Source organism: Capra hircus, chromosome 4 (genome assembly GCF_001704415.2).
Source record: "Capra hircus breed San Clemente chromosome 4, ASM170441v1, whole genome shotgun sequence".
In the NCBI taxonomy this organism is placed as follows: Eukaryota; Metazoa; Chordata; class Mammalia; order Artiodactyla; family Bovidae; genus Capra; species Capra hircus.
The window spans coordinates 66794982-66807317 of NC_030811.1; the positions used below are offsets into that span (position 1 = coordinate 66794982).

At 35.7% G+C, this 12336-nt stretch overlaps 1 protein-coding gene across 4 annotated transcripts in view; it reads left to right on the top strand.

Moving 5' to 3' along the window:
• The window catches only part of MDFIC (MyoD family inhibitor domain containing), a 96658-nt gene extending 85891 nt beyond the window's left edge, over window positions 1-10767 (top strand). For all 4 annotated transcript variants that reach the window (XM_018047180.1, XM_018047183.1, XM_018047181.1 and 1 more), the window contains one exon: window positions 8070-10767. In XM_018047180.1, coding sequence (XP_017902669.1) covers window positions 8070-8317 — 248 coding nt within the window. In that variant the 3' untranslated portion in view covers window positions 8318-10767. The remainder of the gene's footprint in view (window positions 1-8069) is intronic.

Below are 12336 nucleotides of genomic sequence, written 5' to 3' on the forward strand. Positions count from 1 at the left end.
ACTTTGTTTCACTTTTTGTTTCCTTCTTAGACTTTATAAAAGGTGACTCTAGAAAGGACTGCTTGAATCAGGGTTACAGTTAAGTCATGACCAACAATCACTGGATCAAATTTTCCTGAGAATTTGGAATATTTTAATCAGTCAGCTGCAAATCAAGTAGCAGGATCAACAAAGAAGAGAATTTAAGAAAAAAAAAAAAAACTGCTCTCCACTTATGTAATTTAAAATATGAATGCACTTCCCATAGGAGGAGAAGGGACTCCAGGAATTGGACACGTGTTAGGAAAATGATCAAGGAGTCTCTCTGTGGGGTGGGGGAGAATGGTGCTGTTTTTGCTTCAGTTCTTTTGAGTTCATTTAGAGGAAAGATAATAGTAAAGGTTATTGTTGTTTCTCTAAGTGTGGTCTTGATGCTGCAGTGGAAAACGTAACTTGCTCTCTTTCTTTTACCTCCTGACCTATCTCACTTTCTTCCCTACTAGGAAAATCTTGACTGTGTTTTGGCTAAGATGCATGGCCTCGCTGGGACAGCAGTGTGCCAGCGGGCTCTGTGTGGGAGGCGTACTTCAGGCCAATTTATGCAAGCAGCAGGTCATTCTAGGGCCGTAGGCCAGAATGCCGTGCGTCCTCTGGCTTGAAGACACACAGCTCCTTACAGCTGAGCTACCGTACCGTCTTAGTAAATATTTCCTGCCCCCACAATCACTTGAAGAGCGGAACTCCCTAGAGATGTCTGTGTCTCATCCCTCACAGCTGACTTTCACAGAGGCCAGATACTAACTTAGCCATCCTGGCTGCAATTCAGGATGACCAAAACCCACTTTCAGCCTGCTTTTGGATTTTGTTGAGAAACAGTTGGAGCAAAGCAGTATCTGGGTAGAGGAATGCCTCTTACCCTGCATGGTGAGTCGCTCTTTGTCCCAGGGTGCATGTGAGCCTCAGCAGGAGTCACCTATGGGTTCTCTGATTGTAAAGCTAGAGTCAGGTTTGATCACAATACAGTTTCTTGAATTGGTAATTACACATAACTGACTGCTCATGTTTCAATCTGCATTTGCTCCTTGGCATATCATTGGCCTGTTGGAAAAAAAAATAATGAACCCGTTTCTTTGTATATAGTTTACATGATGGAGACCTGATTAAGAAAGTAGTTTCAAGCATTTTCAGTCATAGGAAATGTTATTAGAGATTACTCTAGATAAGACACATACAAACCTGCCTTTGCTCAAAAATGGGTTGTGGGTTATTCTCAGAATTCACTGTTCTTTGCCCTTCCCTGTACTCTGCTGTTTGGTGTCTTTGTTCCAAGAAATTCAAAGCACCTGTCATACCACATCTTAAAAGAAGGAAACTAAAAAAATAGACTTATTTAGAATACAGCTGAGTTTACTGTGCAGAGTTTTCTGATGGCTCTTTGGGTTCCTTTCACTAAAACAAATTGCTTTTCTCATGCTGCTGCTGCTGCTAAGTCGCTTCGGTTGTGTCCAACTCTGTGCGACCCCATTTGCCTAGTATTTCGGGCCACCAATGATTTGGGTAAATCAATTTGGGATAATTTTATTATTAAACTCATGTATCCTTACAAAAATAAATCTCATTTTAAAATAAATCTCAGTCTCATTTTAAAGAGAGCAAAGAGCCTCAAATCAGTCACAGATATTTCCACCAGTCATCTAAGATGCTGTTTAAATAAGGTTCAGTTGTTACCTTCATGGCATTGGGAAGCTATAACAGACCCTTGCCAGATATGCCAGCTGCATGGATTTAACATTGATGACCTTCCAGAGGACTCAAAGATTTTGTTTGGGTTTGTGTCTGCAAGTAATCCGTAATGGTTTTTTTTTTTAATCAAACACTGTGCCAAAGATTTCCTTTTATGCTTTCGTTTTAGCTCCTTAGCTGCTGATATTTTTCTTTGTTTTCCTAAATTTACAGTAGCTGTCAGTCTTGTGCTGAATTCTCCTCTCAGTAATACACTGAATTGTGCAATTCTTTTGGGCCTAGTTTGGAAAAGGCATCCTTCCCAGAACCTAGTTGGCTTCTCAAAGGTTAAACGCTTTTGGCAAAAAACTACAAATATGACCGAATAAAACCATAAAAATGAAAAACCACAAGAACAGGGGGAAAAACAATTATTTCTCACAGTGAACTACATGGATGCAGAGGACTCATCTTTTTTAGTTTGTTTCTCCATTTAAGTCTTCTTAGTTTGTTAATTCTTATAATCTTCTCTTTGCTTCAAATAAAACCAACAACTTAATGCCTTTTATGATTTTCCATCCCCCTGGGGATGAGAGGGGTGGTAAACTATAACTGCTATTTCTTCTTAGATTATTTTAACCTTTTCATTACCTCCAGTCACAATCAAACTACCCTTTCCAGAACACAACTGGAAAGAAAAATCCTTTTGGCAAGGAATACAAATCAGGTTATTACACTGATTTGATAGGATTTAGGGATTCATTTTTTGGCTTGTTCCTTCTTTGTTGTCATATCTGAGTATTTTTCTACTTATAAAGTACAGAAAATGGATGTGGTTTTGGTAGATGTCTCTATGAATGCACCTTGCTAATGTCACTTTAATCTCTGAAATGAATTTTGAATTGTGGCTTATTCAGATTTGATTTTTCAGAGCAGCCCAAAGTGCTTTTCCAGTAAATTAGGCAGGATAGGATAACTATTTTTGTAAGTTTTAATATCTGCAAAAAAAGCTTATTTTTTAAAAATCTGTCATGACTGTATACCAGTAGAGTTCCTATTTACTCTCTACATTGTTCCTGTTCATACGTTAATTTTAAAGTTTTAAATTTAGATTACTTTGATTGAGACACCATCTCTGTCTTGGCTGCCTATGCTTTTTTGTCCATTTCACCAATGTGACTGGAAATTTATGAATTCTCCAACTCATCAACTTTGCTCTTTCTTGAGGATAACATTTACTATCAAGTCTTCATTAAAACTAAAATTCAGATTCATCTTTAGAAAGAAAACATGAATCGAGGCTGAAAACAAGATCAGCAAGACAAATCAGCAGAAATTAGTTATTTATAATTGACCTCCTCCAGGAAGATGTACAAAGTGTTAAAAGTAGTCATTCCCACACCAGCAGATTGGGCTGCTGGATTAGACCATGGATGATAGGGGAGGATCATGTGGGTCCAATCCTGGCTCTGCTACTTCCTGCCTCTGTGACTTTGAGCAGATCTCCTAAGTTTTCTATAAAATCTATCTGTGGTAAAATGGGGATAATACCAATACTGCTTCTTAGAGATGTTATTTGAATCGAATTAATATTTTTAAAGAGCTTAAAATACAATTTATTATCAAGTTTCATAAATAAAGTACAAGAGTGGTAAAAATGTCTCTTCTAAGATAACACATTTCTTAATTAATAAATGCTTTTTCTTCATTAATGCCAGGCTTCTTATTCTACATAAAACCACCATTGGTATCCATTATAGAAATTACACTATGCTGTTGAACACAGTCTAGGAGTGTTTGATCTATTTAGCACTAAGAATTTATTTTTTCATGTTCTTTGTTTACTAAAAATACAAAGTTCAACAGAATTAAATTCTTTGTAGATCTTGTTAGCTACTAGTAGAAGTTTGGAGAGAATCTGTTCTTGGCTTAGGGCTTCTGATTTTTGTATAACAACTGTCACTATTGTCTAAGATGTGGAACAGATTTTAATTCTCAAAACAGTATGTTCTCTGAGCGGCTGTGAATGGTTTAGCTGTGACTGTCACCCTCATTCCTCTTCATCTTGAGGGCAGTTGATTTCATATCATTCACATTCAGTCACTCCTTCCTGACTACTTGTTGGTTTCCCCTCCTGTTCTGTGTATCAGAATGGCTGGATTCCCTTTGTTCTGAATAATACACTAAAACTTCTCTATTTCATTCTACCACCAAATTTGTTAATACCTCCTCTTCTTTTCACTTATTCATTAGCCAAAGTTGTCAGTCTTCCACTTTACTTCCTTAGTCTATCTGATATCTCCATCTGGTATTTCCAGCTAAAGAAAAGATTTGATTGACTTTCTCTTCATCACTTCAAACTCTCAGTCTAAACATTAACTCATGTGCATCTTATCTCTTAACTTCAGTAAGTCAGTACTAAGGGAGAACAATCATATTTGACAAAGGACTGATGGATGGATGTCTTCACTACATGAAGAACTTCTACAGGTCAATAAGAAAAACAGGCAATTCAATAGAAAAGTGAGGGAAATACATGAACACCTGTTTCAAAGAAGAGGAAACAGGAATGGCCAAAAGCATGAAAAGATGTTCAAATTTATTAGTAAACAAGTAAATGCAGGAAAAACTACCATGAGATGCCATTTCACATGCAACAAATGGGCATATGTGAAAGTTTCAAAGTTTCAAAAATATGAGTTTCAAAGATTGGTGAGGATGTGGAGCAGAGAGCATGCTCATACTTGGTTGTGGAAATACATTTTGGAGCAGTCACTTTAGAACCAAACGCAGTATTACATGAAATGGAATAGCCATCATGGTCAACAAGAGAGTCCAAAATGCAGTACTTGGATGCAATCTCAAAAACGACAGAATGATCTCTGTTCGTCTCCAAGGCAAACCATTCACTATCACAGTAATCCAAGTCTATGCCCCAACCAGTAATGCTGAAGAAGCTGAAGTTGAACGGTTCTATGAAGACCTACAAGACCTTTTAGAACTAACACCCAAAAAAGATGTCCTTCTCATTATAGGGGACTGAAATGTGCATCCTAGAACCCAGCAATTCTACTGTCAGTTATTTAGCAAGTTGGCTCTAGGAGACTTGCACACACCTGTTTCAAACATTAATGTTTGGAACAGCAAAACACTGGAAATGACCAAAATACTCCTAAATAGGATGGATAAATATAGTGTAAAACAAGTGAACTTTAGCTACAAGAATTAAGAAAGGTAAATCTGATTTACATAATATTGAGAAAAGTGTTACAGAAATTTATGTGGTATCATTTTCTTTCTGATAGATTATGTAGGGATATTTACACATTCATTGTTGTACAATGTACAACAAAAAGCAAGGGAAGAGAAAGATGTACTTAGGAAGGGACCAAAGAGGGCTTCAAAGATATTGTAACCCTCTATTTCTCAGTCTGGTGGGAAGGCCATTCTAAGGCCATTCTTTCCCCTTCAAGATAAGTTCACTACATATACTTCAATGTATGATATATTTCATGATTAATCCATAAATAATCTAATGTTCAATAACTGTTCTTAAGGTTCTTCGGTATCAAGTAAGTTCTTATGGATTCCCCTCTTAGTTTTGAAATACAGGCCATTCCATAGCAGAATACAAAGTTAAGGTGTCCTTAGAATTAGTTAATACAGGTATTTGTTTGAAGGCATATTGAATAGAACTGGCTTGCTTGCCAGTTAAACACCAATTTCTTAATAGGAATAATAATAAAGTCAGCTCTATAATGTTTCAGATATTTTACAAATCATGATGATAACATAATCCTAGATAAACTCTACTAAACTGAGACTTATAAGATATCAGGCTAAAACTTTATAGAAGGAATGTAGAAAGAGGGAAAGTAGAGGCTCTCTAGAAACCCAGGACTTCCCAAGGCTATGGACTTGCATCCATGGAGTAGATTTCGCTGTTCTCTTGTTGTGATTGGATACCATAGTCCCCGCTTATGTGTTTTGTTTTCTGTGGTTTCATTTACTCACAGTACCAAAGTATTCAATAGAAGACTCTAGAAATAACAATTCATAATTTTTAAATTGCATGCTGCTCCAAGTAGCATGACAAAATCTCATGCCATCCTCTCCATTCCACCAAAAACATGAATCATCCCTTTGTCCAGTGTGTTCCACCTGTTCATATGTAGCAGCCCTCTTGATTTCAGACCAACTGTCTTAACATCACCATGCTTGTGTTCAAGTAACTTTGATTTTACATAATGCCAGCTCCAAAACACAAGAGTACTGATCCTGGCAACTCATATATGCCACAGAGAAACTGTAAAGTACTTCTTTGATTAAATAGGTGAAAGTTCTCAACTTAATAAGGAAAGACACACACACACACACACACACACACACAAACCTGTATGCTGAGGTTGCTAAAGTCTACAGTTAGAATGAATCTATCTGTGAAATTGTGAAGGGAAAAGAAATTCATGATAATTTTGTTATTTCACCTCAAACTGTAAAAGGTATGGCCACAGTGTATAATAAGTGTATAGTTAAGATGGAAAAGGCATTAAATTTGTATAAAATATTTCAAGAGAGACTACATTCACATAACTTTTATTATAGAAGATTGTTATAACTATTCTATTTTACTAGTAGTTACTGTTAATCTCTTTGTCCAGTTTATAACTTAGACTTCATCATAAGTGTGTATGCATGGGGAAAAAGAGTATGTATATAGTTCTGTACTATCCATGATTTCAGGCATCCACTGGGGGTCTTGGAATGTGGAGGACTACTGTACTACTAAAAACGTTAGAGGAAGACAGCAACTCACAGATTTAGAATTCTATGATCATTTTCCCGTTGCTCCATAGACCATTTTATATGAGAGTGGGCTTGGCCCTGAGAAAGATGGGAGGAAACACCAATGTATTTTTTTAGCCTTTTTTTTTTTTTTTCCTGGCTGAACCAGGCAGCTTGCACGATCTCAGCTCCCTGACCAGGGATTGAACCTGAACCATGGCATTGAAAGCCAAGAATCCTAACCACTAGGTTACCAAGAAACTCCTAGCCTTTAATTCTACAAACAACTCTGGAGTTTCCTTTTTGAGTTTTTCCTGACCCTCTTCCTTTTTGCCATCTGGCATGTAAAGTATGTATTTCCCACATTTCCCCCTTTTACAAATTTATAAACGCTACCAAGTTAGAGACTACAGAGAAATGGGAATATTCAGAGGTGGGGGGGAGTGGTTATGATGGAATACACAATTTGATGAAACTCCATCAAAGGCACTCAATCTTAAAGCCAAATACAGAAACACACAAGTCATGTCACAGTGGGATATAGATAGGGGATTGTTCTATACTGTCTGTTGCTGTTCTTGGAAGCAGAATCCCCTCATTAAAGCTTGCATTGTATACATTTTTAAAGAAGGAAAGGAACACAAACACACACCTATAAATAGTCCTGCTAAAAATTCATAAATATTTCTGAAATAAGACAAATGTCTTATAACATTGGTCATAATTTATTTTATTGCGTGTGTTAAAGTCTTCTGGAAATAGACATTTTCTTCAGTTGCGCCTTTTACTTGACCCAAAATTCTGAGGAAAGAAGCTTAGAATATGGTGTACTAAGTTTATTAGATTGTAATCTGTTGAGTTCTCACTTCTTTATATCAGTTCATGACATTCGTTGTTCAAAAAGGCATCATTAGAGATGTCTCAGTAAAGTACTTCATGCACAGGAAGTGGGAAGGCAGTGCTACATTATTCACATTTGCTAAGGTATGTATCCTTTGTTAGAGATAGGCAGAACTATCCCGGAAACAATGGTTGGGGCCAGGGTCTGTTTTTAATTCTTGTGAAACCAAAAAAATCAAGGACCATAAAATTGAGCCAGTTTTATTTAGCTGTTGAATTAATTATTCAATAACATACTGAATGTATCATTTTAAAATCTTTTTCCTTGCAGTTTTAGAGCAGGTGGGGACATTGCAGTAACTTGTTTTCTGAAGGACTTTACTGTCATTTAGCAGAGAGCAGTAGGATATAGGTGAGAGGGATGAGAGGCATAGAGGGGTGGAACCTAGAACCAAGGACCAGTGCACAGTGAGTAATAACCTAACCCATAGGCACACACACACACATCTATATACAACTACAGTCTTTCCCTCCCCACCAAATGCAATATCTGCTTCTAAAGATTATTCATCTAAAATTTAACTTGTTTCTTTTCATCCTTCCAACCCACAGAACTAGGACTGCAGGTCCTTACGTTCTGGATTACTTACTTTCATCAATTATTATTCAGTTTACTGATGATTTATATATTTTGTGTTTCTTCTTTCTCTGACTGTGTGGTCTCCTCCCACCTGAAAATGAAGACTGCTGTGTCCACTGTATCCTGGCCTGCCTGTTCTGTGAATTTCTGACCCTCTGCAATATTGTCCTGGGACAAGCTTCGTGTGGCATCTGCACCTCAGAAGCCTGCTGCTGTTGCTGTGGAGATGAAATGGGAGATGACTGTAACTGCCCTTGTGACATGGATTGTGGCATCATGGATGCCTGTTGTGAATCATCGGACTGCCTGGAAATCTGTATGGAGTGCTGTGGAATTTGTTTTCCTTCATAAATATTTATCTTCTGTTTGCGTTAAAACTGGAGAGTATTTTAAGTTTTTTCTTTTGAGGTAAAAGAAAAGCATGTGGTAAAATTCTCATCAAACAACCCAGTACTTGCACTGTTAACTCATTATTTTAGGTAATCTCTGAAAGCCTGTTTTCCTCCCTCTAACCAAATCCACGTGGTTTAATATGTGAAATTTTAACTACTTTTAAACTTGTTAATAGGTTGCAGTGACTGAGGAACATTTGGGCCAAAAACAGAAAAAAAAAAAAAAAAAAAAGTCTCCTCCTTTTTATACTTATCTCTCTCTGTTTCTTTTAACCCATCTTAGGAGCCCCTTGCTCCAAATGTATTCTTTTTCAGTGATTATTTAAATCAGACAATTTATTTTTAATGTTTTTACAATGGTTAAAAGTAAGCATTCTTTAGAGTAAACTTTGAGAAACACACCCACACAAGCGTTGGGCACCTAGTGTTTGTGTCTACGCTCTGCTTGTTCAACAGACACTGAGTGCCTGCTGTGTGTGACCTGCTGCAGTGCCGAGATGGATGGCATTCAGCTTCCATCCAGAGAAGCAGAGGAAAGTTTAGGCAAAGAAAGAGACTTGTAAAGAATAAGCCAGCCCACAGGCATATTGAAGCCATGATTATGAGAGAGAGAAACTCAAAAGGCTGTAGGGATACACAGAAAGGAAGAGCTAACGTCTATGGGAATATTCGGAAGGCTTCGAGGAGAATGTGGCATTTGAAGGAGGCCTCTTGGGATGAGTGATTCATCTGCTGCTTGAATGAATTAGCTTTAGGACCAAGTTTTAGGTGACCAACCTGAGCTGACTGTGCCCTTGAGCAGTTACAAGAAAAATGCCTCATGTATGTATTTTCTTTAGTTGTGGCAATACATCTTTCTTTAAAAAAACTAGAGGTTATGATAAAGTTTTGATAAAAACAACGCTTTATTAAAATAGCTATATTTATAGAATGTGGAGCACTTTTGAAAAGTTGCACTTAAATTAGGAAAAACTTTATATTAAAATCTCAGCATTTTGATTTTGATTTATTCAAACACTTCTTTTGAGAGCTTTAAGTATTTTGCAAGGGGAAGGGTTATTTGGTTAATAAGCAAACCCCACAATATTTATAAGCACAATTAACCTTAAATACAAATTATTCCTTCCAGTGCAGTGGGAATCTTGACATCCATTACTATGACCAAATTTCAGTATTGCAATTTTACATTAAACCCAATGGTGGGTTATAAAGATCCTTAAGTGTAAAGAAATAAGTAAGACTTATTGAGTTACTTATTAAGACTCAGCAAGTTACTAAGACATTGAGACTTTGTGTGGTACAGATGAAAAGGAGAGTATATTTTCCTACTACATGCTCTTCTACTAAGCTTGATGTCCCCAACTTGTAGTTTGGTTTGATTTAATGTAATACCTTGTAGAAATTTTGAAAGTATATGTTTGGATGAATAGTTATTTTTTTATTATTCCAACTGAATATCAAATTGATAGTAAAAACAAATACATATTGTTAGGAAGCCTTTTAGCAAATCTAGGCTTTTAAGATTTTAAAACCAAAAGCATGGGTATGTCACCAATAATTTTTCCTTTGAGATGAAACCTAGTTTCCACTTATATCATTACTTAAAAGGCTTAAAAAAGAAAAAAATAAATTAGCAAACTCTTGAATCCCCTTTTAGTGCTCTTTAAACACACATACACACTTAAACTGTCAGGCTTAAATAGAATTCTAGTCAACAGCTGTCTATCTCTTCCTGGCCTAAAGAGCATTTTTGATGTAACAAATGAAATACGAGAACATCTTTCTACTATTTCTTAGTAACCAGAATCTGAATATTAACATATATCCAAAGTTAACATGTATATATATTAGGATGTAAGAGTATCAACTTTATATTGATATATAAAACCTTATGACCTGGAATCATTAAAACAGTATATCTGTTATACTGCAAAAATTTCCTGCCAAACCGTTTGTCTAATATTTAAGTGTATCCTGCTATTTACAATGATGATATTAGCACTTTTATAATAATGTTTCTCTGTAACAGAGAGCATTAATTGGTAGAATTTTAATCTCATATTTATATTCACAGTACTTTTCCTCTATTGTCTATTCTGCAGTCATACCACGAAGTACCTTGTATGATTTTTTTAAATAAATGAAAAAAACAAAAGTAGCAAATGTGAAAAGATTTTCAATATGTATTTTAGAATTTCTGAATGTAAAGTATTTTCTTGAATTATATGGCCATAAGTGCTCTAGTTTACAGTTACAGATTTGGTCTCTCTTTAAATGTGGAAACGTAATCTTAAATATTTTTAAACTGGACCTGTATTATCCTGAATATACTATTTTGAAATAAAAAAAAAGATTTCTCTAATCTAATTGATGGATCAATATTTAAGTCAATTCAACTATAATTTAAAAGCTTAGACTTTTCTTTTCCTGTTACATCCTTCTCTGAAAGATCTCTTAGTCTCCTATGTAAATCACATGACTCATGCCCATAAATGAACTATGAAAGATTCAGATCAGTTTATACTGCAAATCATCGTTGACAAATGATTTCAAAACATGGTAAAACATGGTTTTCTGTTAAAACTTCACAGTAGAGCAAAATTCACATTTTTTACATTTGTTTTTTAATAAATTGCTTTTACTTATTTGCTTCGGAATTATCTCCCAACTTATTAAAAAACTGTGGTAGTTTATACACATACACACACATATATATATATTTATATGCTGAAATTAAACACAAAAGATCTATAGAATTGGGTATTAATTTCAGTGAATTTCACCCAAAAGTAAATCATCAGAAGTACTTTCAACTAGGGTTTTTAGTGGCACAATTTTTAAGTAGTAGGAAGTGTTTTATTATTAGTATTTAACCCCTTGAATCACTTTATTTAGGAGGAGACATTTTACTTAGGAGTATAATAATTTTATTTTTGTGTTCTTATAGTGTATTGACTATATCCATTTCCCTCACCTGAAATAGCCGGTGTTTCTCTGAACAGTTCACAGAGTAACCAAGGCAACCTTATGTAATAACTTTTCATTCTTCATCTATACAAACTCTTATCAGTGCCCTAGATTCTAATGTTATAAACATCAAAGTCACTGCCTAACACAAATAAGATTCGAGTCCAGAGTCTCTGTGGCTTGCCTTCTTGAATTCCAGTTTCAATGCCTAGATTTACCCAGCCATCTAATGAATAAATTTATTAATAAGATTATTTTTCATACTATTCAAGACCTTTATGCCCTTTCCAGTTACCTGTGATTTGTAGGCCTGTAGGTTTATGACATCTAATCTGACAGCCAAGATAAACTTTCATCAGACACTATAATATCCATTTTTCTCTTATTTTAATACTAATATAGAAAAGCATACCATTTTGTTTTAAATGACAGTTAATACAGGGATAGAGTTTATTCTACACTTACTATTTATATTTTAAAATTGAGGCATGGGTACTACAAGGCATTCTTTTTAACCCTTCATCTCTATGTCCCGTATAATCAATAAATTTATAGTGACTGTTTTCTTTAAGCCCCTCAAGGGAGTCAAAAAACCCTCAAGATGTTTCAACCTTTGGGAGAAGTTTGCCACTTCCCATGAGAAAACTGTTACTGAGGCCACTAATAGTTACTTGTTCATTTCAGATTACTTGTAGAGATTATGGTTAAAGTGGAAGGGGTTGATGCAGACCTAACGTGGAGGGGTGGTTTTTGGAAAAATCATCACTCGTGACTAAATCTGCCATATATTTTCACATTGTAAAATTCCCAATGAACACTGACTGCCCTCTCTAAAGGCCTGTGAATCAGTATCATCCAAATGACCAAATTTTAATCAAGTTCAACAGGCAACCTGGAGGTGAACAGGATTCTAAGCAAAGCTACATCAAAGCCTCAACTAGAAAGAAGAATTTCTGTCTAGGCAAGGAGAAATCTGTACCATCTCACTCTCCTCATACTGGGACGACCGCA